This window comes from Carettochelys insculpta, chromosome 25, assembly GCF_033958435.1.
Source record: "Carettochelys insculpta isolate YL-2023 chromosome 25, ASM3395843v1, whole genome shotgun sequence".
NCBI lineage: Eukaryota > Metazoa > Chordata > Testudines > Carettochelyidae > Carettochelys > Carettochelys insculpta.
Genome location: NC_134161.1, coordinates 2,081,146 through 2,107,609, shown reverse-complemented (window position 1 = coordinate 2,107,609; position 26,464 = coordinate 2,081,146). Strand labels below are relative to the sequence as shown.

At 50.8% G+C, this 26,464-nt stretch overlaps 1 protein-coding gene across 6 annotated transcripts in view; it reads left to right on the top strand.

Moving 5' to 3' along the window:
* Nucleotides 1–26,464, top strand: part of CEP164 (centrosomal protein 164) — a 105,873-nt gene that overhangs the window by 46,717 nt on the left and 32,692 nt on the right. For all 6 annotated transcript variants that reach the window (XR_012642497.1, XR_012642498.1, XR_012642496.1 and 3 more), the window contains 14 exons: nucleotides 1,816–2,028; nucleotides 7,008–7,139; nucleotides 12,938–13,154; nucleotides 15,345–15,422; nucleotides 15,643–15,774; nucleotides 16,073–16,195; nucleotides 16,831–16,974; nucleotides 17,109–17,192; nucleotides 18,247–18,315; nucleotides 21,437–21,615; nucleotides 22,586–22,712; nucleotides 23,819–23,886; nucleotides 24,313–24,508; nucleotides 25,616–25,723. Coding sequence is in view for 1 of the 6 variants with exons in the window: in XM_074976697.1 (XP_074832798.1) it covers nucleotides 1,816–2,028; nucleotides 7,008–7,139; nucleotides 12,938–13,154; nucleotides 15,345–15,422; nucleotides 15,643–15,774; nucleotides 16,073–16,195; nucleotides 16,831–16,974; nucleotides 17,109–17,192; nucleotides 18,247–18,315; nucleotides 21,437–21,615; nucleotides 22,586–22,712; nucleotides 23,819–23,886; nucleotides 24,313–24,508; nucleotides 25,616–25,723 (1,870 nt within the window). In the remaining 5 variants the exon portion in view is untranslated. The remainder of the gene's footprint in view (nucleotides 1–1,815; nucleotides 2,029–7,007; nucleotides 7,140–12,937; nucleotides 13,155–15,344; nucleotides 15,423–15,642; nucleotides 15,775–16,072; nucleotides 16,196–16,830; nucleotides 16,975–17,108; nucleotides 17,193–18,246; nucleotides 18,316–21,436; nucleotides 21,616–22,585; nucleotides 22,713–23,818; nucleotides 23,887–24,312; nucleotides 24,509–25,615; nucleotides 25,724–26,464) is intronic.

The window sequence follows — 26,464 nt, the reverse complement described above, 5'->3', positions numbered from 1 at the left end:
GTCTATTGGCAGAACCCAGGTGGCAGGAGCAGCTCGGTGACTGGAGCGAGCTTTGCCAGACTTGCGTGTAGGTCACCGAACTGGAGGAGCAAGGTTTTGCGTTCATGGGCTTTTCTCTTTGTTCTTGTTTTGTTGTGGCCATGTGTCACAAGGTGGCCTCTTTATACGATGGTCCAGTGTGCCATGCCACCTCAGGTGCTCTGTTTGGCCGGCTAAGAGGGCAGGGCAGTGGGTGCTCCTGGCGAGGGTGATCTCCCAGCAGAGAGGCTGAGGGGTTCCCAAGGGGAAGAGTGTGTCGCGTTCCCCCTGGAAGAGGTGGGGTACTTGTGCTGGCAGCAGGACAGGAGAGGACTGGAGAAGAACGTGGCTGTGGTGGAACATGGCAGAGTGCAGGAAATGCTAAGCCGATGGATTAGCTGTTGTGGGACTTTCAGGACTGTGTTTTGGGGTCTTTGCTGTAGACTGTTGGTGCCGTGGTTTAGTAATAAACTGGCGCCCAGCAGGGTTATACCTGAGGCAAGAGAGTTTGTGTGGCAGTGCCAGGGACTGTCAAGGAGGAGGCTGAGGCAGTCATGCCTGTTCGGTTGTGACCTGCCAAAGGAGAGCGCCTTCGGCTGCCTTATGAAGCCATGTGTTCCTCTTTGCATGATGGTTACCCTTGCTCCCTGCTGCTGATCTAGTTCTGAGGCTTATCTGCTGTTCTGCCTCCTGCTTATGCGAGAGGTTTTCTGTGGGTATATTTTTCACTACAGAATAATCGTTCCCCAAAGGGTACTTTGCTGTGCTGATCATTGAGCTGAGACTTTTCTAGCCTCTGTGAAAACAAAAGGAAGCTGCCACTCCCCATGAGCCCTCCCTGAGCCCTGGCCAAACAGGGCCCTGCAACATTTGTCACCCTATTATAGTCACTGCAGGAAACTGCCTCTGTGAGCATTTGGCCTTCTGGCGTGACCCCAGTGTTGTGCAGGCCATGCTGGGACTCTGCCTCTGCCCTTGTTACTGCTTATCTATGTTCCAGTAGTGCCTGGAAGCCTTAATTGTCGCCAAGCGCTTCCTCCTGCCTGACCCTCATGCACTGAGCTTGCAAGTTATGCCTGGACCTAAGTGGTGCGGACCAGGAGGTGGCGACGTCCAAGGCATGCCGAAGGGCTGCGGAGGGAGGGCTGCATCCAGACTCAGTGTTGGGTGCACTCAGTGATGCTAGGAGGCTCTTGCTGGAGGTGCTGGGTTGAATGAAATACAAGAAGAGCTCTCAAGCGGTATAAATGACATGCGGTGAGGGCATCTGTGTTTAAGAGTTGTGCTATTAACCCTGGCGCGCTGCTGGTAAAATTCCCACTTGTTAATGATATGCCGTCTCCCTGAATTCCCCGGCAGTCCCCAGCGGATACAGGGCAAGTGGTGTCGTGGCACACAGAGTTGAGGTGGGAGCTTGCAGTGAGAACGGCTTCACTCTCCGGTCATCCTCAGAGGAACGTCAAGAGGATAAGTTGCATAGCAAAGCGCATTGGCTCTGCCTACTGTACCACTGCTTGCACCCTCCTCTGCTGTTCTTCTTCATCTCTTACCCAGCACAGCTAGTCAGCAGCTGCTGTGCTCCAGAGCACAGCTGGCTACGGACCAGTGGTGGCAGCGGCAGTGTCTTCTGCGTGTTCCTTCCCTACCTCAGCGGGGTGCTTAGCTGGCATTTGTGCATGGCTTTGAGATCCTTGCTGTGTAAGGCAAGTGTTACTGTTCTCACTGCATTAGTGAGTTCTCCTATTATCCTTTTTAAACGGAGCTTTTCTTTTCTTTTCTTTTCTTTTTTTTTAATAGACATCTTGGGCAGGAAATCAAGAAAGCAGCGTCCTTGAACTGGCCTTCTAGACACTCCCTGGAGGAAATAGTCCAGGAGAAGGAGCTGGAGCAAGAAAAAACACGTTTACTGCAAGTAAAGAAGGAGAACGTTCAGCGCTTCCAGGAGGAGTTGAGGCAAGAGGAGGAGGAAGAAGCTCGAGTGCTTCGTCAGCAGAAAGAGAAGTCTCTCCGGTAAGTTTCTTTCTTATTCTAACTCATTCCTTCTGCATCTTAAATCTTTCCCAGCTGTGACTCATTGCTGGAGGCCCCAGTCTTGTACTATACCACAGTCTGCTGTCCCTGGGGTCTTGACTTGCCTGCAAGAGTGATACTACGCTGGCGGTGTCTTGGGCACAGGAGGACTGGGCTGGGATTCTTGGGTGGAGGTGAGTGAGGGTTTTGCCTCTTCAAGCCCTGTGCTGTGCACAGCTGTCTGTGTGTCTTGTGGACAGTAAGGTTCCACCAGAAACATCGGTTGTGGACGTGATGTAAATCCTTAAGGTGGACAGGCAGAGCACGTGTCTGTGTCTGGGTGGAGTGCTGAGTCTTTCCAGTGAAGAGCAGGCAGCTCTCTCCTCCTTGTCCGTCAGGAAGAGCTGTGATCCTGTACACATGTAGCCTTCAGCACAGGCACCTCTCTCTCAGGTGTAAACCTGGGTACTGTCACCTTCTCTGTGCTCAGTGGTTCGCAGCATGATAGATATTCAAGCCTAGGCTAAGTAGCAGTGATAGAATGGGAAACCGGAGTGACAGGCTATGGGCGAGGGGCTACTCTGAGAGTGTCACATGCTGGATTCCCAGGTGCTTCAGAGCAAGGCCTTTCAGAGTGGGGCATGTGGCTGGTTGAACGTTGAAGCCAGTCAGCTGCATGGGCTGGAAGTTTACCCAGGGCGCTGAACCTTGTGGGTTGAAACTTGCCATGGCGCTCTGTGCTCAGCCTCTGGGCTGTGTGGGGGCTGGCTCTCTGAAACGTGCTCCTCGCGGTGTGCTGAGCAAGCCAAGCAGCATCTCCATGGGAGTGTTCTGAGGAATCACAGAAATGTCAGGCTCAAGAGGTCACTGAGTCCATTGTTGACCAGGACCAAGTAAACTCGGCAATGCCTTGTCCAGTCGGTCGCTAAGAACATCCAGTGATGAGAATTCCACAGCTTGCCTTGGGAGCCTGGTCCGGAGCTGACCTCTTATTAACAGACCTGAGAATGACATTGTGATGCTCTCTCTGGGTGCCCGGACCTGCGAGTTCCCCTGTTTATCCTTCTCACTCCATGAGAAGGCACCTGTCGTATGGCACCTCTCTGACACTGACAGCACTTCAGATAGTCAAGTGCTTTCTTCTGGACTCTGCCAGCTCTTGCTTTGTCTTGCAGGTTAACACCTGGCTCGTTCCAGTCTCTGAACTGCTCACCCTCATCCCCATGTTAGAGTCCTGCCCCCTCACGGTAATTACCAGGTCTGCTATTCCCAGTGGAACAGAACACCCACATGCTGCTGTGGTTTAGCTGAGTATCTGCTCCCGTGTAACAACACAGCACTGTTCTCTACTTACAGTGCAAGGACCTCGGGTTGTTAACAAAGATTACAGTTGAAGAGCTAGTGAGCAACGGTAAAAAGAAGACAACCTTACTTTTAAAAGAAAAGGTATAATATCTTCTCGACATCAGCGCATAACTTCCAGTGAGCTAAAATCCTCGCCTAAAACAATTTCTCACCTAAGGCAACCTCCCAGTGTCCCTAACCATCGTCGTGGCCAGGATCCAACTTCTGTGCCTGGTGAAAGCACTGCCCTTTTTTGCTTCCTTAGTGAAGGATAACGAAAGGTCTTATTTGTCTTCCTCTTCTACCTCCAAAGTTTATTGTCTTTGAACCCTAGAGAGAGGAGAAGCCCTGTGGTTTGTTTTCTGATATCTGCCTTCCCCCTGTTTAATGCTGATTTGGCCTGTGATGCTTCGCTTACATTTGCCTGAGACTCGTCTTAGGGCCTATGTGGAGGAAACCTGTCGATGAGCTCTGCCTTATTCTAAAGTGCCTTTCCAGTTTGTTGACTGTGCTCTGAGTACAGTTTCCCAGGCAGTTGCGCACCCATCTGTATGACAGTTTTGTCTAGTAATAGGGAGAGAGCCGTGTTAGCCTATATACTATCAAAACAAAAAGCAGCCCAGTAACACTTCAGAGACTAACGAAATAATACTGTTCTGGTACGGCTGTGGTCTGAAGAAGTGGGTCTGTCTCAGGAAAGCTCATCACCGTATAAATGATTTTGTTAGTCTCTGAAGTGCTACTGGACTGCTTTTTAGGTTTGTCTAGGTTACATTTCTCTAGTTTGTTTCTGAGACTGTCATGTGACAGTGTCAAAATCTTCTCTAAACTCCAGATACATGACATGTACAGCTTTTTCCCTATGTCCAGGCTGGTAACCATGTAATAGAAGGGTAGTAGGTTGGTTTGACATGATTTATTGACAAACCCATGTGGCCTGTTACTTACCACCTCAATGTCTTCTAAGTGCATACAAATGGACTATTCAGTTAATTGCTCCATTATCTTTCTGGGTATCGAAGTTAAGCTGGCTGGTCTTTGATTCCCTGGGTTGTCCTTATTCTGCTGTTATAGAGAGAGAGATGCTGTGCTTGTCCTCAGGCGTCTCTCCCGTCCTCTAGGAGTTCTCACAGATAGTCACTAATGGCTCAGAGATCTCTTCACCAGTTCCTTACATTTTCTACTATTCCGAGGCCCGGCTGCCTTTGAAGACTTCAAATAATTCTTAATTTGTTCCTTTCCTATTTTAGTCTCAGGTCCTGCTCTTTTAACTCTGCTGTTCACAGTGTTATCTGGTCATTGCTAGTTTTGGAGAGTGAAAGCTGGAACAAAACACTAATTTAACACTTGGGCCAGAGCAGCCTTCTTTGCTGTTGTCTTTCCTCCTCTTTTAATGAGGAGCGTCTCTGTTCCTGACCTGCCTTTTGCCTTCCAGCGTTGTAGAATTCATTCTTCTTACCCTTTATATTCCTGACTGTTCAATCCCATTTTGTGCCTTTGCCTGTCTTATGATGTCCCTAAATGCTGGTCCTATTTTTTTTGCCTTTGAATTGACATAATTTGCTCTTGTGGCCCTCATATTGTCTCTCTAAAAACTGCCAACTCTCCTGAATTCTTTTTTCCCTCAGACTGACTTACAGTGCGTTCTTATCTACGAATTTTCTGTATTTCAAGAGGGCAGACTTTATTTTATTCATTGTATTTATTCTACTGTTTTCCTTCCTACTATTCCTAGAGTTATGAACTACATTGTTTTGTGATGAAGCTGCTTTCCACTGTCAGATTCAAAACTAGTTCTTCACTGTTTGTCAGAATCAAAACTTGGAATGACCTCTTCTCTGGTCACTTCCTTCACCTCTGATTTCAGACCAAGCCTCCAATTTATCAATAAAAACAGTGAGAAGTCCTACGGCACCTTTAATAGATGATAGACTAACAGATGTTTTGGAGCATAAGCTTTCATGGGCAAAGAACCACTTTGTCAGATAGTAACAGAGAGGGAGCCGTGCTAGTCTATATATTATCAAAACAAAAAAGCAGTCAAGTAGTACTTTAAAGACTAACAAAATAATTTATTAGGTGAGCTTCCGTGGGACAGACCCACTTCTTCAGACCATAGCCATACCAGAACAGACTCAATATTTAAGGCACAGAGAACCAAGAATAGTAATCGAGGTTGACAAATCAGAAGAAAAATTATCAAGATGAGCAAATCAGAGAGTAGAGGGGCGGGCAGAGGAAATGGGGGGAAGTCAAGAAGTAGAATAAGCCAAGTATGCAAAAGAATCATTAACAAAATGGCCCACTCCATTAAAATGTTGGCTGACCTGTTTGTGGATCAGGAGTGTTTTTATGTCTCTCTTGTGCCCATTAACTCTTTGTCTGAGAGTTTGAAGTCTGTCCAATATACAAAGCATCTGCGTGTTGTTGGTACGTGATAGCATATATGCTGTTAGTTGAGGAACATGAAAATGTGCCCGTGGCTCTGTGACTAACCTGTCAGATGCGTGTGATGCAACATGCATCTGTTGAAGTGGGCCTTTTCCCACGCTCCAAAAAATCTGTTAGTCTATAAGGTGCCACAGGACTTCTCTTTGTTTTTGCAGATACAGGCTGATGCTGCAACCCCTTTGATGCTTGTCAACTTATCAGTGTTGTTTTGGAATTCTGACCCTGACCTTGGAAGTGCTTGCAACCCCTCTCCTCTTGGGGTCAGAAGTGTATTGTTCATTCACTAAGACATTTGTGAAAATGTTGATTAGTGGACCCAGGATTGACTTCTGTGGAACCACCCTAGATACACCTTCCCATATGGACAGCAAACAATAGGTAAACTACTTTTGGAGAACAGTCTTTGAACCAATCTTGCTCCCACTGTAGTAATTTCGCCTAAACCATGGTTCCCTAGTTTGCTTATGAGAATATCACATGGGACGATGTCAGAAGCCTTTCTAAAATCAAAATATCATGTCTGCTGCATTCCTCCACCCACTAGGCTACAAACCCTATCAAAGAAGGAAATTAGGCTGCTTTGGCATGATTAGTTCTTGACAGCTCTGTGCTGACTATTCCTTATAACCCCGTTATTCTCTAGGTGCTCACATTGTTTAAGATTTTGTTGTTGAAGGGGTAGAAGATGTCGTCGTGTCCAGAGAAGATGGGGTGAGGGGGAAGAAGCCAAAGGATTTGTACTAGATGGGGTGTCTGGAAGCAGCACTAAAATAGCTTTTGGATTTGAGAATACAAAGCCCAAATTGCTGCCAAGGGATCTAGCCAGCCCATCCAGGGGTATCTTTTCATTGTCAGCTTTCTCAGCACTACTGTAGCAGTTGCCTTTATTAAAAAAGAACTCTGCTGCAGTAATTCCCTCTTGGAATCCTGGGACATTCTGCCCTATACCTTGACCCTGGATTCATTAGACTATTTTGAAAGAATCCCGACAAACTGTGAACCTTCCAAGGTTCTCTTCTGCCCAGGAACCACATTTCAGTGCACAAAGTCAGTAAACTCTTGAGAAAGCTTCAGCCGGACTGGCAGTAGTGGCACAAATTAGCATCTGCTCAGTGGGTCTCAGAAGGAAGATGCTTGAGCTTATTAAAACCTCTGAACCTCTCTTCCTGCTGCGGGTCACACAGGTCTCTTAAAGAAGAGCTGGCGAAGGCTTTTGAGGAGGAAGAGCGGCGAATGAGAGAGGAAGAGTCGGAGAAGATCTCAAAGCTGCGAGCCCAGATCAGCTCAGAGACTGAGACGGAAAAGGAGAAAATAAGGTGAAAAGCTGAGTACAAGCTGTGTGTGGGAGCCTTCCCTTTGCCCCCTGTGAATAGGAACCCTGCATGTTTACAAATGTACACTTATTGTAGATGATGCTTTGGCAAATTAGATTAAATCTCTCTCTGACAGGTTTCCCCAGTGGTAGGTATGCTTGGGGTGCTGGTGGAATAGTAGCATCTTTGCAGTGAGGTGGCCATGCCTGTTTCTTTTAGGTGGTCAGGCCACACTGATCCGCACACCATGCTCAACCTGTATAGTTGCCTTCTTGTAGCCACTTGGACACGGTGACAGGCACATCCTGGTTCCTGATCTTGTCCGATCAGCTGAACACTGCAGGCAGCCAGCCGACGATTTTTGGCGGGTGAGGGGAGCGTCTTTTCCCATCCTAGTATCAATCAGCCAATGGCAGATCCCCAGCAGAGATGGCGGACGAGCTGCAACCTAGATTGCCAACAGCTTCAGGTGAATGAGCTGCTGGGACCTGTTTCAGCACATGGCCTTGCAGTTGTCTTGGACCCCCTTACCACTGGTTCCCAGCCATGCCTCGGTCTAGTATCGTATGGTCACTGGCAGGCAATGGCATCTCCATGTAAAACACAGGCTCTTCCTTGGATAGTTGTCTCTACCTCTTTCTCTCTTCAGTTCCATCTCATTTCATTCTCATTCCCATGACTCGAGCCCTTTGGCGATCCGTGAGCGATGACGGTGGCAGGCTTGTGTGGCTGGAAGCTTCTAGTCGCAGCCTGGCATGGATGTGGCAGCTGCAAGATGGTTGTCATACACCTGGAGGAGACAAAAGTGTGCCCCTGTGCTGTAGCTGTGAGTGATCAGTCCCATTTGGGATCCACTCTGCTCACCCTGAATGGGGAGGGGCTAGAAAAGGTGCCCTAAAAAAGTGTGTGTCAGCCCAACCTGGTAAGTGCTGCTGGCCGGGGGGGGAACACATTTCAATTTGCAGAGGCAACAATAAGAAGAGGAAAACACTTGGATCTGGAACCTGGAATGTCAGGACACTGGCAGGCAGTGACAAGTCTGACTGGCTGAGCACCCAACAGCCCTCGTTGTTCAAGAGCTGAGGAGGTTCAGCGTTGACTTTGACTGAGACTTGGACAAGCTGATGAAGACCAGATTAGAAAACCCGGTGGTGGCTGTACCGCTGTTTGGAGAGGTAAACGCAAAGACAAGCAGCGCATGTACAGCATTGGCTTGGCTATTAAGAATAGCCTTACATGCAGCCTCAGTGAACACCCTACTGGTGTCAGTGAAATATCCAGGAGCACTTCTATGCACAGCTCAATAGTATCGCCAGAGATGTCCCTAGAGACAGGACAAGTTTGTACTTGAGGACTTCAGTGCCAGAGTAGGCACTGACTAGCACCTGTGGAATGGTAATCACTGGGAGGGAAGGTGTGGAAAAAATTAACTTGAATGGTCACCTTCTTCTTGCACTCTGGTCTTGTTGTAACAAACACCGTTTCAGGACCTTGTGGTGACATCCACGGCTGGTACACTGGCACCTGCTTGATTATGTTATCATCTGGTCTTGGGACCATGCTGACGTCTGCATCACTCACACTATGATTGATGTTGTTGATTGCTGGGCCAAGCACTAATTAATATGTTCCATTATGTCTCTCAAACTAGAACCAAAGCATGTTTTCACCCAAAAAACCCCACTGCAAGAGGGGTTTTAAAAGGACCATGAGACGAGGCTCGTCTTCCAGCAAAACCTTAGCGATAAGGCATGCAGACCAGAGGACTGTCTTCAGGTGTGGTCTTTTCTGAAAACTCTTGTCCTGGAAACCTGTGATGAAACCTTTTGGCTACACCAAGCGAAAGAACCAAGATTGGTCCCTTGATTACATGCTTGCCAAGGCTGAAGTACAATGAAGAATTAAAGTCTTTTAAAAACAACTGGTGGTGAGACAAGGCCTGTACCAACTCCAGCAACAGTCATGAGTTGTTTAATGTTGTTAGGGCAACTTATGGACCATCAAAACAGGGTGTCACTCCCCTATGATCAGCAGGTGGGATATTGCTTGCCAAGACCATAGATGGCGTCAGCAGCTGGGACGGGAACACTACAGTCATCTGTTCAGCCGTGTCAGTACAGATGGTGAACCCTCCATCTGTGGGATCCAAGCAGCCTTAGAAAGGGAAAGACAGCAAGGCCACAGGAACTGATGGAGTCCCTGCCGAGATACTCAAACAGGGAGGTCCATCCCTGCTCTCATGCCTATATTCTTCATCAGTGATTTAGATATGGGCATAGAAAGTAGGCTTATTAAGTTTGCAGATGATACCAAGTTGGGAGGGGTTGCAACTGCTTTGGAGGATAGGGTTGTAATTCAAAATGATCTGGATAAATTGGAGAAATGGCCTGAGGTAAACAGGATGAAGTTTAGTATGGACAAATGCAAAGTGCTCCACTTGGGAAGGAACAATCAGTTTCTCACACACAAAATGGGGAGAGACCGTCTAGGAACGACAACAGCAGAAAGGGATCTAGGGGTTATAGTGGACCACAAGCTAAATATGAGTCAACAGTGTGATGCTGTTGCAAAAAAACAGACATGATTCTGGGATGCATTAACAGGTATGTTGCAAACAAGACATGAGGAGTCATTCTTCCGCTCTACTCTGCGCTGGTTAGGCCTCAGCTGGAGTATTGTGTCCAGTTCTGGGCTCCGCAGTTCAAAAAAGATGTGGAGAAACTAAAGAGGGTCCAGAAAAGAGCGACAAGAATGATTAAAGGTCTAGAGAATGTGACCTATGAAAAAAGGCTGAAAGAATTGGGCTTGTTTAGTTTGGAAAAGAGAAGATTGAGGGGAGACATGACGACAGTGGTTTTCAGGTATCTAAAAGGGAGTCATAAGGAGGAGGGAGAAAACTTGTTCTTCTTGGCCTCTGAGGAGAGAACAAGAGGCAACGGGCTTAAACTGCAGCAAGGGAGGTTTAGGTTGGACATTAGGAAAAGGTTCCGAACTGTCAGGGTGGTCAAACAGTGGAATAAATTGCCAAGGGAGGCTGTGGAATCTCCATTGCTGGAGATATTTAAGAACAGGTTAGATAGATAGTGCTTGGTCCTGCTATTGGGGCAGGGGGCTGGACTCGATGGCCTGTCGAGGTCTCTTCCAGTTCTGGTGTTCTATGATTCTCTCTTTCTGATGATCTGGAGAGAGGAATCCATACTCCAGTGGGTTCAGAGGTGCCATAACAGTGACCATCTTTAAGAAGGGTGACAGGATAGACTACGGAAACTACTGAGGGATCTCCTTGCTTCCAGCTGCAGATAAAATTCTTGCTGCAGTTCTTCAGACCCATCTCCTTCCACTGACAGAAGTTTACAGAGTCACGATGTAGCTTCTGACCAGGGCGAGGAACAATTGGCATGATCTTTTTTGCCTGCGCAATACAAGAGAAGTGTCGAGAGCAAACTCCACCTCTGTATACGGTGTTCTTCAATTTGACTAAAGCATTTGACTTCATCAACCGCAAAGCCATCTGGAAGATCCTGCAATACTTTGGTTGTCCACCAAAATTCGTCAACACATACACCTCTAACTTGCTAGCATGCAGGTCATGTTACTGAATGACGGCGGCACAATTGAACCAATTAACGTAAGGATTGAAGTCAAACAAAGGTGTGTGATAGCACCTACTCTATTTTATATCCTCCTGGCAGCCATGCTCCAGGTCATAGGAGATGACCTCCTGAATGACATCAGAATAACCTACAGGATGGATGGTTGCCTCTTCTGAGCCAAGACCACAACAACCTCCCTGGTAGAACTCCAGTACGTCAATGACACTGAGGTCAGTGCTACCTCAGAAGATTGTCTCCAAGCAATCATTGATGTTTACATCACATCCTACCACAGATTGGGACTTACTCTCAATACACAAAAGACCAAAGTTCTCTTTCAGTCAACACTTGCCATACTGTTACCCAAACTAACCATTATGGTAGACGACCAAGGGCTGGCAAATGTCAACAGCTTCCCCTCTCTTGGAAGCTATCTTCCCAGCAATGCTGACATTGACGATGAGACCTGCCACCCAATTTCCAGCGCCAGTGCAGCTTATGGACATTTACAGAGGTCAGTCTTTGATCGTGACATCAGGATGCAGACCAAGATCAACATCTACAATGCTGTAGTCATCCCAACAGTGCTGAAACAGGGACTGTCTATGGACAACATATAAAAAAATCTGGAGAAATTCTGCCAAAGGCACTAGAGGAGAATATTGGGTATCATGTAGCAGGGTACAGCCCAACATTAGCGACCTCACAGAGGCTGATTCCTGCAGCATCGAGGCAAACAATTGACTACAAGCTGCTTCTCTACACTCAGCTGAGGACTAGGCCGAGAGTTTGCGGCAAGCAGAGGAAGCGCTACAGAGATGTCCTTTAGAACACCTTGTAAAGTGCAATGTTATTGCTGATGCTTGAGAGAAGCAGATGGAAATCTGTGTCGTCTGAAGGACCGCCATCAAGAACAGCGCCCAACACTTTGAAATCAAGCGGCATATTTATGCAGAAGACCGGAGATCCTGATGAAAGGAGCGTGCCTGGACAGAGACGTCATGTGCAGTCACTGCCAGAGTGTTTCTTGTTGTAATTTGGCCTAATTTCTCACCTTCGCACTCATTCGTTATAGGTGTCCAAGGGGAATTCTTACTCGACACAAGGGATCCCAGATAGAGAGCTCAGAGGTATGGGGAAATACTCATAATAGTGCGAACATTGAGGTAACCGTGTCTGTTTATGCACAGCAAGACTGGCCAGCTTTCTCGATGCCCACTGTGGTTTTATGTGGATGTGGAAATGAGAGAGAGTCACATCATACAGGAGGAGATCGCTAATGTACATCTTCTGATTCCTTTTGGACTGCTCAGCCTCACTGAGTGTGTCTACACAGAAAAGCCCCCAGCCCTTAGCAGAGGAGCTCAGAGTCTGGGCTTGAATGTTTTCTCTGCTCTTTTCAGCCTCACATTGCAACCTGAGTCAATTAACGTGGACTCTGTCACTCGCTGCTGCTCCTCCCACCCCCCATAGGCATCTCCTTCAATGCCCTGGGGCCTGTGAAAGAAAGAAACTCCACCTGCTGGTCAGTTGCACAGTCCCTTGCAATTAGGATGCTTGAGGAGATGAACGGGTTGAGCACACCCCTTATCTAGCTCTTTGAGGGGCAGTAAGGCTAGTGATAGTTGGAGGTAGGCAGGCATGGGCTGGAACTGAAAAAACACCAGCATAATTTTCATCTCTACGTGAAACACACACGCATTGTGAGAGAGAGGGAGCAAACCGCCGATTTGCACCATTTCAACTTGTGCTTAACTTGCATTAATGTGAGTTTAGTGCAAGTTGAAATCCTGGGGTTTCTGGGAGCTGGCAGGAGCACATCTCCTCTGCCAGCTCAGTGCTCCAGCCCCTGGCTCCCCCAGCTGGGGGAAGCCAGTGAGAAGCCGCTCTGCCGCCTGGTTCCCAGTTTCCCCTTCGACTTGAGTGTAATTTGCATTATGTGAGTGTGCACAGGGGGTAACTCGGGGGTGTGCTATACACACACAAAGTGTAGACTATCGGTAGTCTAACACCCGCCTGCGTTCTTTACGAGGCTGGCTAATTATCCGTTTAAAGGCATAAATTCCAGTAACACTGTACTTGACTCATGATTGAGAACCCCAGTTTGCTTTCGTTCATTTCTCTGCAGTTCACACTTGTACCACTTTGTTCCCATTGCGCGCTCGGTTGCTAAATGAAATGTCCTACCCCTTATTGCAAACCCGTCAGGGCAGAGCAAGAGGCTGCATTGCAGAAGCTCAGAGAGGAGTGGGAGTTCCAGCAGAAGGCGGAGAGGGAGAGCTTGGAAGAGAGGAAGAAGCACGCTTTGGAGACTCTGAAGGTGGAAGTGGAGGAGGCGCAGCAGAGAGAAGTGGCAAAGCTGGAAGAGGAGAAGGAGCGACTCCTGACTGCGTTAAAGGAGAGATTGGAAAGAGAACAAGAAGAGGTAAAACTTTTTTTTTTTTTTAAACCAGGCAAGGTCAAAACCACTCCCAGTCGCATTGAGAGGCTTGTATTGTGCTGCCAAGCCCAGGGGCTGAGGTAGCACCTGCACGAGCGTTGGTTGTGATGCTGTGACATGCCCCATTTCTAGTGCACTGTAAAAGTCTCATTTACAAGAGTGCCAGATGGGTCGCAGTTATGGAGGAGGGAGAGGGCTGCACATTCCAGACAAGGTTTTCTATGAATGCCGATCCTATAAGTTGCTGGGGGACATGGTGGAGATGGATCTAGTCATTTCCCACCAAATACATGGTCCTGGGCGCTGGTGCCCATGCAGCGAACCACATTGTGATCTCAAAGGGTCCCTGGCTTCAAGTCACATTGTTCTTTGTTTGAGGAGAGGAGCATACTAGTGGGGGGAGAGCTCATGTAATCCCTCCCTGCAGCTGGTCCAGGTGAAGATGTCTGCCTTGAGAGCTGTGTAGGTAGGTGCTGGCACAGGGGGAGAGGAATTGGTTAGGGGTGCCAGGAATCTCTCTTGCATTTGGTGATGCACTAAGCGTGCTTGTGGGCTTCAAACAGCGTACCTGGAAATACGGGGGAACACTTAGCCCGCAAAGCGGCACAAGTTGCTTAATAGTGAGACATGTCTGAATGGAACTGTTTGTGGAGAAGTGGTTGGAAACCCCCTGACAAAGAAAAATCAGTATGGAGAATATATTGTGGTACTGGAAGAACTCGGCCTGACCTAGTACGTCCCTTCCCATCTCAGATAGCTCTGATTTCTGAATAACAGATCTGTCGCTGACGTCTCTGTAAACAATCTGGAGAAATGTGTGCACACAGCTCGTTGCTAGACCATACTCCCACAACAGGTACCGATAGCTTGCTGTGAAACTGGGGACATGCATCTGGCCAGTTGCTGTGTGGCTTTGTTCTGGGTCTGATACGAGTGAATATTGTTACGTATGGCTAGGGAGGAAATGCTTATGCAATCTGAGGATGCTGTGAAGCTGGGAGGGGTATCGAGCACTTTGGAGGGCAGGAGTAGAATGCAAAATGGCCATGGCAAACTGGAGATTTGCTCTGAATTCAAGAAGATAAAGTTCAGCAGACGAGTGCAAAGTATTACGTCCAATGTCCGACTGCAAAATGGCGAGGTGGTTGTACTGCTGGAAAGGAGCTGGGGGTGACGGTGGATCGCGGACTGAATGTGTCTGCAATGGGCTGCAGTAGTGAAAAGGCTACTTTCATGCCAGGGTGGAGTGACAGGATTGTCAAAGGTAAGTCACAGGAGGTGCGAGTCCAAGGAGTGAGTTTTGGTTAGGTGGGTGAGTGGGTTCAGCTGAAATGAGCCTTCACCCAGCGAAAGCAAGTCATGGTCCCCAAGCCTGGATACTGCCTTACTGTCTGCCTCTCCTCTCAGCCCTCAAGCAGACTCGGGCAGCCCTCAAAATTCAGGACAGGCCCTTTATGAGGGAACCGCTCCGGTCCACATGTGCTCATTAGCAGCCTTTCTGGGGCCTGAGAGAGGGCACCTCTCAAGGGAGCCCAGGGGAGCAGGCAGTGGGTAGTGAACGTGGTGACAGTCAGGCAGGATCCCAAGCAGGGCAAAAGATGGGGAAGCTGCAGCTAGCTTGAGGAGCATGTGTGGGGAGCACACGGAGAATGACTGTTTGAACAGTAACTCAGCTCTGGGAAGTTTGGCTCGGAACTCCTGCCTCAAAGGGAGAGAACTATTTTGCACTCTGAAACCGGTAGCCAGCTGGGTGAAGGTGGTGTGCAGTATTTAGGTGTGCAAGAGCTAAATAAATGGGACTCCAGAGAGTGCTGTGATTACTGCCGGAGTGTTCTGGTGAGTTCTGGAGGAGTGCAGTGTGAGAAGGTAACCTGAGGCAGAGTGCCTTGGGTCACCAGAGGGATGGTGGAAACGCTGTTACAGCACCCACTGGGGTTTGCTCTCTGAAAGAGGAGGCCCGTGGAGCTCATGCTCTGTTCCTGCAGTGTGTCTCATTGGTGGCAGTACATTCAGGACACTCCAGATACCTGTTGGGCAGCTCGGATTGGGAAGGGTCAGAGCATTGTGCTTTCTCAAAGGAAGTGCATAAATCGCTGATGGAAATGGAGCACTTGCATGTCACCATCACGTGAAATGGGGGTTTTCACACCAGGCTTTGTGTTGGCTCTCCTGCAGGCTGCCCAGGCGCTAGAGAAGCAGTTTGAAACTGAGCTCCAGGAGCTCAAATCTGCTGCAGAAGAGAAACGCCAACAGGTAAAAGTGATTGTTCCTAAACCTTGCATACAACTGTAACAATTCTGCACTTAACAGCTGCCCTAAATGTCACTGGGGCAGTTTCTTGTGCATCCCCTTTCTCTCGGTCACCACCTGGGCATGCTCCAGCGAGGGAGAGGCAAGCCTGAGTACATGCTGCATACGCTGGGGTGGCCATAGCCGAGGGCCCCAATGACTCTGTGGGTTTCTTTCACGGCAGGTTATTTCCAGTCTCCAGAAACAAATAGCGGAGGCCCAGAAGAATGAGGAGGCCCGGCTGCATGAGGAACTGGAGAAAGCAGAGCAAAAAGTGCAGCAAAAAATGTATTGTGTAGCAGAGTTTGGACGAGAGGTGATTATTTTTGTGCAGGAGCCTGGGGGTAGGTTGTCCACTCTCCCCGGTGCCGTCCCCATCTGCATGCTTAGCTGTGGCTGTGAGGGTCCCTCTCTCGTGGTGAAGAGGGAGATCAGGTAAGTGTCATGCCATCTGCAGAACAGGGCACCTTGCGTTTTGTGCTTACCCCTGCTCTGCCAGCTGGACGATGTGTGCCAGGGCTGTCCTAATCTCAAGGCGTTGGGAGGGGTGGCTTTAGGGGGAGGAGTTGTGCCTTACTGTGGTGTAACGCAGTCTGCCTCTGTGACCGCTGCAGCTCAGTGAGCTTATGCAGGAGAAACGCCAGGAAGTGGAGCGAGACCATGACCGGAAGATGGAGCGGATGAAAGAGGAGCATAAGGAGGTTCTGGCAAGGATTCAGGATCAGTACGAGGAGGAGGTAATGCTGCTGAGAGCCACGGTCAGCCTATAGATGTGCTTAATTTTTGTTCATTTTCCTAAAAACAGTTACCCGGAGCCCCTTTGCAGCAGTCCAGATCTGCCCCTCATGCAGCAAGTCTAAGGTTGCCAGGTAGTAGAAGGAAAAGCCAATATTTTCCCAGGGAGCAGCAGTGTCACACCTGCAATGAATCTAGGGCTGCAGGTGTGCCAATGCCATGCCAGACTGGGCAAGCCTCCTTTGTGTGTGCATGCACCCTTGGATTTGTGCACAAGAAACAAGTGCGCAGTTCTTTGCAAATGCATGAGAAAACTTGGCCTTGAATGTCCTTCTGCCTCCAGTTTCTCAGTACAGAATCACTAACGGGTGTGTATAAAGCTGTGTGCTCGCTAATCCCCTAGCAATGAAAAGGTGATTGCCTTGTTCTCTGGCCTGTTTCACTCAATGTTGCCTTTTCTATAAGGGTGGCTGGTCCTATCTATTTAAACAGTCTGTTTCCCACAGCTGTTTTGGTGCCTGGTCACCTGTTTGCAGAGGGGGATGCTCTGGGAGTGAGGCTGGGTGCACACATGCCTATGGTGTTGCTGGAGAACAATAAAACTTTGCTTGTTCTTTCTTGGTTCTGCATCTGGAAGGAGAGAAAGCAAAGAGCCAAGAAGCTGGAGATGCTGAAAGATGAGCTGGAGCGCCTGAGACAGCTCCATGATGGGGAGCTAAGGACTTTGCAGAAGGAACTAGATGAGCAGCTCAGTGACTTGCGGCAGAACCACAAGATGAAGGTGAGGGATGAGTTCTGTTCCAGCTCTGTAAGCATGTGCGCTGCTCCCAGGAGACCAGCGTGTTACAAAGTCCAGTTTTCTGAGGTTGCTGCTCTGTCCCTTGGTGAAGTTCTGCTCCTTCTCCTTCTGTACAGGAACGAAAACTCAAGGAGCTGGAAATGGAACTTGAGATACGAGCAAAAGATGCCCAGGCCAGATCCGCTCAGCTGAATCACCAAGTGAGTCAGTCCTGCTGGGCGGTTGGGAAGTTTCCTGGCTGGCCTTCCTATGTCCCCTCTTCTTCGTGGCGTGGGAGGGTGACACTGCTCACGCAGGCTAACTGCACAAACTAAAGTCACAGGAAGAACTGGGGAGCAGAACTGGGCCAGTGCTGAATGACCTGGAATTCCCAGCCTCCAAATACATGCTCCACATTGGTTGCCCCAGTGCCCTGGGTTTTCTGCCTTGCTTTGGGGGAATATTGGCATCGGCTAAAGGACTGTGCTCCAATGGCGTCATTCTCGGTGTCAGTCTCGATTTTGGACTCTATCTCATTAATTCACCACCTGTGCTGCAAGACAAAGCTGACAAGCAATGTCTGGCTTTTGGAAAGCAAAATGGTCCATCTTCAGTATGCGTCCTTCTGTGACAGAGAAGGGCCCGTGACTTCAGGCATGCTGTGCGCTTGGCTGACAAAAACCTGAAGCACTGGATTGTTATAAAGGCTGTAGATACTTCTGCTTCCATTGTCTCTTGCTTGGATAAGCAGCATTTGAGGGAGGCTACTTACGGAAGGGAGGGAAGGAAGCTGAGCACTGCTGGAGGCTGAAAGCAGCTGTGGCTGCATGACAGTAAGATGCTGCACTGTTGGCAGCTCTGGCATTTCGGTGTAGCTAAGCAGGGCAGCATGCCTTTCTCACGAGCCACAGCCCTTTGGAGGTTTCCTGCTTGCTGAAGCCTAGGAAAATGGAGCGCTGGTATATTCAGAAAGACTTGTGAGATATAGCCAGCCTTGCTCTCAGTGCCACGCAATACAGCTGGTGTCATGGGGCCATGCACACAAAGAAGTAATTTCACTTTCAGAATACAGGACAAGAGAATATCTCTAAATAATTGGAAAGAACCAAAATGAAGGGGGAGAGACGAGCAGAAACACTGCTGAAGTATTTCCCAGGGGCCTTGAAGGCTGCAGGTGTGTCGTGCCTGATGCTAAGCCCAACAGTCAGCTTTCTTCTGCACCTTGTGTCATGGTGCTCTGATGTTCAGTTCTTTGCTTTTCACTTCTCTGTGCAGGAAGAGGCCATGAGAAAGAAAAGGCAGCAGCTTCTCGATGAAGAGAAACAAGCTGAGCTGGAGAGAAACGTACGTATGCTCCAGCTCTTGGGAGGAGCCAGCTGCCCCCTCATTCATTGTATTCAAGCAGAGAAGCAGAGCGACTTTAAAAACATAAGCTCAGAAATAGGCCTTGTGTCTGGATGTGAACGACTCCCTTCCAGTCCCGCTTCAGAGTGGAGTGCTGTCTTGTTGGCAGGCTGATTAGCCTACACGTGGTGTCCCCGGCCTCTGTCAGAAGCTGGGAATGGGCAAATGGAGATGGATCATTTGGTGACGGCTTGTTCTGTTCACTCCCTCTGGGGCGCCTGGCATTGGCCACTGTTGGGAGACAGGACCCTGGGCGAGATGGACCTTTAGAATCGTAGAATCATAGAATAATAGAGCTGGAAGAGACCTAAAAAAGCCATAGAGTCTGACGCCCTGCTCTAAGCAGGACCAAACCCATCAGATCAGCCCCCACAGGGCTTTGTCGAGCCAAGACTTAAACACCTCCAGGGAAGGAGACTCCACTACTTCCCTGGGGAGACCATTCCAATGCTTCACCACCCTCCTAGTGAAAAAGTTTTTCCTAATGTTCAACCTGGACCTTTCCAACTGCAACTTGAGACCTTTGTTCCATGTTCTGCCATCTGTCACCACTGTGAACAGCCTCTCCCCAGCCTCTTTGCAGCCTCCCTTCAGTAAGTTGAAGGCTGTTATCAAGTCCCCCCTCAGTCGTCTTTTCTGCAGACTAAACAGTCCCAATTCGCTCAACCTTTCTTCTTAAGTCTTATGCTCCAGCCCCCTAATTATTTTGGTTGCCCTCCGCTGGACCCCCTCCAGTGTATCCACATCCTTCCTATGATTGGGGGCTCAGAACTGGACACAGATCTGACCCAGAGTGCATTTCATCATGGTGCAAAGTGGGGAGGATACTGCACAGAGCTCTGTTTTATGGAGAACAGGGTTTGCTCGTCTGTGCTCACCTGCTCCTGGCTGGAAGCCCGTGTTCTACTGCATCTGTTGCTTTTTACTTTCGCTGGTTTGTGCAGACTCGAGCCTGTCGCCGCTTGGTTAGTTGTAGAACTTCTGTGAGTGGGTGGGACGAGAGTGAGATGGCACCATACGGGGCGAGGGGCCAGCTTGAATTAGGGCAAGAAGCTGCTTTTGGAGCAGCTTGGATGCTCCTGTGACAGACGCTGGCTGCCTTTGTCTGCCCCTTCCCAGAAAAGGCTGGGCCTGTCTGACTGCCCTGCGTTCATCTGCAGGTGAAGGCATTCCACATGCTGTGCAGGGTGGGGGTGCTGCCTCTCCGAGGTGGGCTTTGAGGTTATCACAGCCTGTCCTGGCAGGAGTGGTTGTGCACCGCGGTAACAGCTCTTGGAGTTGGACCTGTCTGCTAGGACATGCAGGGTGTGCACAGCAGGGAGGGAGCAGAGGGCCATGAGAAGGCGGAGTGGGGTAGGCCTGAACAAAAGTAAATGCACCAGGGCTGCAGAAAGCTTCCTAACACGGAGATTTATACAACTGCTGCTTCCTCTGGGGACCAATGGGAGTTCCCCTGCCTTCAGCCTCTGCTGACCCTCAGGCGGAGCACGACGACATGGGATGTGGCTGCATCTCTAGTGCTGCAGTTCATCTGGGGGGGAGCAGCCCCCGGTCAGGCCATCACATGGGTGGATGCATTAAGCATATGGTGCGAGATAGGACAGACGGCATCAGCAAGTGCAGTAAATGCCTCCAGTGGAAGGCAACCAATGGGTCGGGGTTAGCTGGGCATGCCTGGGCTGTGAGAGCCATTCAAGGCTTTTTCCCCTCCTAGCACAGAACAGTCCGTGCCTGGGTCAGTTACGCAGGCATTGCAGGAGGGGAGGAAAGGTAATGCCAGGAGTGGCTGCAGGCCGCTGGGGGAGGAGGAGGAGGAGGAGGAGGAGAAGGGCTGTGACAGCTGCCAGAATCTGGGCTGTGGAGCCTCAGTCTCAACTATTGCAGTCAGGCTTGTGCAGTCCCCTGAATCCTCCAGCATCTGAGTGTTGTGTGTACGTAGTCTGGACACACAGTCCAGATCTGGATGCGTGTTTCCCACCGAGCTCATGGCTCTCCTGAACTGGGGTGCCAGGTCCTGGACCGTTTGTGGGCCTGTAGACGCAGGGACAGATGTCATACAAAAACACAGGTTTGAGGACTGTGCAGTAATCCCTCGCTTCGTTGGGTTTCACGGTGCGCGAAACTCGCTTTAACGTGGATTTTGCACAGTGCGAAGCTGCTCAGCTAAGAGCCCGTTCCCCTGCCTGCCTAGAGGGATGCTAGGCACCGCCTTGGGAGCGTAGGGGGAAGGCTTTAAGCTCACCTAGCTGCCTGCCCCTGCAGGTTGCCAGGTAGCTAAAATCCCCTTCCTTCTGCTTCCCAGAGTGGTGCTTCTTGACAGCTGCGCTGGTTCGTACCCCATTAAATCCCCTGCTGGCTCAAGCACTCCATCCCAGTGCACCCCTGCATTCAACCACGCCCACCCAGCTCAACCCCCTCCCCCCATGGCCCCAGCTCAACCGCCCCTCCCCACCCTTGGGGCTCTGGCTGTCAGCTGCCGCCAGCGTGTGCAGGGGCTCTAACCCGCCTGCCAGCTCAACCCACCCCCACCCCCATTCAATCTCCTCTCTGCCCAGCTCAGAACCCCTCTTCCAGCTTCCCCCCCCCGACCCCTGCACATGCTGGGCTCCAGCTGTCAGCTGCTGCAGTCGCATGAGGCGCTAACCCCCCACCTCGGTTCACCTCATTCAACTCCCCACAGCCCCAGCTCACACCCCCCCAGCACACAGGGCTCTGGCTTTAACCTGCACCCAGGGCTCCCAGCCCCCTGCATGTGCCTGTGTGGGGCTCCAGCTCCAACCCCACTCCCCACCACCCCCATGGCCCCAGCTCCGGCCCCAGCCCCCTGGCCGGGCTCCAGCCCCGCCCCAACCCCCTGCATGCCCCGGCTCAGGTGCACCCTCCCACACCACCTGCAGCCCTAACCCACCCCAGGCCTCCCCGACTTGCACGAAATCCAAGGTGCGCGAGGGATTACTGTATTGTGCAGGGGTCAGGTCCATTGTCCTGCAAGCACTGCGTGCAGCACTCCATCTCTTGCATGTGTTTCAGTGGTGGGGAGTGACGTTGATTTCACTTGCAGGAGGCCTCTCTGGCCGCCCAGCTCCGGCTCGAGGAGTCTAGGAAGGAGCATGCTGACCTCGTGGAATCCATCCGCCAGTTGCGTAGGACGTTGGAGGAGCTGCAGGACCAGAAAGCTGAGCTGGAGTCCCAGGTGGATCTGTTGCAGACCCGAAGCCAGAGGCTGCAGAAACGGCTCAGGTGCGTGTCCTAGGAGCTGCCTCTGACGTTTGTATTAGATGCCCACCCTACCCTGCCTGCTGACTTTCTTAAGTGTTGGTGCTTCAGGTTTACGAGGGGCAGAGTAGTTAGGTGGTAGAGCAGGGTGGTGGGGATATAACTTCTGCTTTCTGTTCCCAGAGCTGCCAGTGACTCGCAGCGCGTTTGCCTTAAGTTCCTTAACCTCAGCTTGGCCCTCTGAAGCGTGTGTTGAATATTGGTCTTCCTCCCAGCCAGCTCTCGAGGAAGTGTTTGTAAATGCTTTGAGAGCCTGGGGTGACTGATGGGCTCTAGGCAAGGCCTTCCTGGGACAGCAGATGCCCCTGGGTGGTATACCTAGGCATAAACCAGCATTGCCCCATGCTCCCAGTGCTCTTGTTGCATTGAATCAGTGGTGCAGACCAGGGCTCCCTCTGTTTTTTTTTTTTTTCCCCATCCAGGGGCAGAATAAATTTTATGTGCCCTGAGGCAAGTACAGAGGTGCACCACTTACAGGAAAACAGGCTGCCCGTTGTGGGTGACCGTGGGCGCTCTGGTAATCAAGTGGGTAGCAGCTGAATCTCTCCTGCCTGGCTGCCCAAGTGCTGAACTTACAGGGACTCTTGTTGTAGACCTGATATTTACTTTGTCGGACAGAAGCTCAGGAGCTTCTCAGTCTGTAGCTGTAGGATGCTGTGGTTAAATGGCAGAAGGCAGTGTCCTGGCTATGCCCAGCTCTTATACCCAGGCCCCCTTCCCGATGACCCGGATCTGCCAGAGCAGGAAGTCACTGGTGATTTTCCTTGAGGAGATTGTGGGCAGGAGCCAGCTGAGGAGCTCATGGAGGTCTGGCTCCAGCAGAGTGCTGTGAATCCATGTGAGCTGCACGGCTCTGTGTCCGTCTGTTGTGTATTTCGGGGGCACGTCTTCCACCCTCTCTTGCACTGCACATTTTGGGCATCTTCCTTGGCAGTGAACTAGAGGCTGCAATCAAGAGCAAGCAGGAGACCCTGAGGGAGCTGGTAGCCGAAGACTGCGCGTCCCCTCCCATACGGGAAGCTGAGCTCTGCATCGACGACCTGAGAGAGACGCTTCAAGCTGTGAGTAAAACCCTGACCCTGTGTGTTTTGGGTCCCTGTGGAGACTGGGGTGTGTTTGTCTCTGTTAGAGGGTCCCAGATCAGAGGGACCATGCACATCACTCCCTTATGTCCCTGTGGAAACCCTGCCCTAGGCCCCGGGCTGCCGGCTCTGGCTCTCCGATGCAGAGATGGGTGGTTATTGTTATGGGTGGAGAGGGCTATTTGTTTTATTGAATCAGCAGAAGCAAAGTGTAGAGACCATGGCGCAGGCCAGACAGCTGGAGCCAGGGTTCCTATTCCTGGCTCTGCCCAAGATCTGTTCCATCCCAGCAGCCAGCTCCCCTCACTGTCATTTAAACACATGTTTGTACAGCCCTTTGGGGTCCCGAATGGGAGAAGCAACAGCCGTGCGCGGTGTCATTAGTCTGTATGTTGCTTTCTGCGGTGCTTTCTTCAGCCCGTGTATATACCCCAGGGGAAGTCGTCGCAGAGCGTCTCCCAAAGGTCACTTGTCTGACCAGATCCTTGGCATTTCCAAGGCGAGCGCTGCTGGTCCTGGGCTCCCCCTAGGCCTTGTTTGCTATAGGCTTCTGCTACAGTGTGTTCAGCTGCTTCTGGGGCTCTCCCAGCTGTCTGTGTTTAAGGAGGCAGAAGACTCCCTAGTCCTGCTCAGTAACTCTCAGTCGGGCAACGAGGTACCGGGGACTGGATTTGGTGTTGCTTATTGTCATATGGACGAGGGCTTTACTGTGTCACCTCTGTCACTCCGAAGCAGGCAAGAGTGGCCCCATGTCCTCCGCTAGCCCCTGAAGGGACAGATCTGAACCTTCTGTGCTGGCTCTGTGTGCTGGGGTTTCATGTTAAAAATCAAGGGAAGGTGCTGCGGTGGTTTTACCTTATGTTGGTGGGGAGGTTTGGGGCGCTCTTGTGCCAAATTGGCAGGAGAGGGTGGGGACTCTGGGTGTAAAAGGGGCTTTGTAGCTTGTAAAGCGTTCCCAGAGAGAAACGCTCCTCTGCGCCGCACTGTTCCGAGGGCGCTTTCCATGCCGCTGTCGTTTGTGCTCTGTGTCCCTGGGCTTCCTTCAGTCGCACGTTAATTCGTTTTTGAAACGTTTAACCCTCTAGCGCTCCTCCCGAGAGCCAGCATCCTTAAGCTCGCGCAGCAATGAGGACAGCGACCTCCAGCTGGATAAGTAAGCATCAGTGCTGTCCGTGCGGTTGTGTGTAAGCGTGACGCACTGGGACATGCTGGGTAGGGAGAAGGTATTGTCAGAGGCTGGCAGCATGCAGTGCGAAGCCCAAGAGAGCAAGGCCGAGTGCACTGCTCTTCTCTCCCCCAGAGCATCACGACTTGGGGCGTTACAGTGCAGCCGTTAGTGGAGGAGTCTATCAACTGCAGACTGTGGCTGAAGTGCAGGGCCTGGCATGTGTCCTGGCTGCTTCTCAGAGGCCCATGTTTCCGCAGGAGAGGTGACCCTGGGAGCGCTGAGGGTTTTTATCAGACTTGCCTGGTTTATTCAAGCGAGATTGCTGGGAAGCCCCTGATGTCTGAGCACAGCACTGGAACATTGCCAGGATGCTGGTGTTCAAAAGGTCTCTCCCTCTATTCCTTCCCGCAGTGTCAGACACTACATTTCTGCAGAAGGAGTCTCCCTCAGGAGCGCCAAGGAGTTCCTGGTGCGCCAGACTCGCTCCGTGAGGAAAAGGAATGCTGCGTTAAAAGCTGCAAAGCAGCAATGGCGTCACAACATGCAGCAGGCACAGGATCCAGATAGCTCTCAGCTCCTGGAGGACGTGCGCCGGAACCTGGAGGAGGTGAATGTTCTGAGACTGGCGGCGTGTGGTTCTGGCCCAGGAGTGGGGGAGTCCAGGACAGAGCACATTCGTGTCTCTGCTCCCAAGCTCCTCTGTGCCTTTCGCGAAGCTACTAAGCCTCAGCTTTCTGAGTGGCCCCTGAGTTCGGGGTCCAGCTTCAGACAGGCAGGGGCCTGACTTTTCTCAGAGGTCTTGAGTACCCACAGCTGCACATGACTCTGCGGGTGTTCGGTCCTTCTGGAAGCCAGCCCCTGTCTCTCTCGAGCTGCGCTGCCAGCATTGATCTTGAACAGGACGCGTCAGTTCCTCGTCTGGATGGCGGGGATTAAATTCGCTCCCGCCTCTCAGGGTGGCTGGAGAGGGGAATTGATTATGGGTTTTGAGGCTGTGCTCAAATAAGTGCCGTGGCATTTTGTCACCTGGGAGGCTCGCTTGAAGAAGCCTGAGGGAAGAGGTAGGGGGTATTGTGTAAAATGACGGCCCCCCTGGAGAGCCACCACGTCGCAGATTCTTCTGCAAATCGCACAGGAACGGGCGAGCAACTCACGGTAACTCAGTTCTGCTGCTGTAGTTCTGCAGTTCCTTCACACGTCTTTGTGGATGGGTCCTAAAGCATTTGCTAAATGGGCTACGCCACACACCGTACCACAGAGATCGCCCCATGGGCTCTGGTGTGATGTATCCAGGCTGTGCCGCAGCCCTCAGCATCCCTTGCACCCTTGGGAGCGGGAAGTGAGGAGGAGGCCAGGACCTGGCATGAGGGGAATTTAGGGGGTTGCGGAAAGTACTTTGTTGGGGATACAGGGGGTTAACACCTCCACGGTTACACGTTGCCATGGGATTTCCAATGCGAACATGTGCTCCATGTAGTGAGCCTTGTGGAGGCGGCAGCTTGGGAGCTGTAACTTCTTTTTGCTGAGAGGTGTAAGAGTTTCCCCCACCTTTCCTCCCGTGCTGGTGGGGCTGCGGGCTTAGTCCAGGATCACAGTCCTCTCTCCTGGGTTAAAATGGTTGAAATTATTAAAATAATCCAGGTCAGAAAAACAGATTCTTTCCCATCATCCTGGTTTAATTTCCCTCCCTGGCTGGGGGGTGGTTCTGGCACAGGAATCAAAGCAGTTGGACAAGATGAAGTCGGCCATGCAGAAGGGACAGGTGCTGCTGAAGAAGAAGGAAGAGAAGCTGAGCCAACTGGAGTCTTCGCTGCTGGAAGAGGTAACTGCCAGCATCCCAGGTGCTTGGCATTAACCAGCTGCGCACAGCCCCAGAGCAGGGTCCTGGGAAAGCCAGACTCACTCTGTGATGTGGGGACTTGATGGGGGTTTCAGTTCCAGAGAGGGATGGCTGGAGCTGGATTGCTTTGAGAGCTGGCTGGTGTTAGCTTGCCTACGCATGGGCTGGTCTGAAGTCTGTGAGGAGCTACAAACCAAATTGGCCCCATAGCCAAGAGGGGCTGGGGGATGGAAGGCTTCTTTGACATGGACCGCGTGCCAGGCAGGCTTCAACTTTTAGTATAGAAGTTGAGTGGAAAAAGCACAGCTGTCCAGAGCAGAATGAAAGACACTTCCTTCAGAATCAGCCCATGAGGCTAGAAGTGAGTCAGTTCTGTCTCTGAAACACTAAAAAGTAGAAAAATCCCCTTTTCATGCTTGTTAAACAGCAGCTTTATTAACTGCCTGCATGGATGAGGTTGAAATGACTGTCCCTTCCCTTGGCTTGGATGGCACCCGCTCACTATTTTAAGTGTGTGACTAAGGGGGTTCTCTGGTAAGTAAGAAGGACAAACACCCAGCTATTCGCGTTTTCGGAAGCCCGTTGAGGACACATTGGCTAGTGAGTGCCATTAGCATCTAGGGCGGCCTACTGACAACAGGAGGATACAAGAGCCAGGGCTCCTGGAATTTTCCCAACTTTGCTGGTGACTTGGGCAAGTTCGCTAGGCTCAGGATTGGGGGA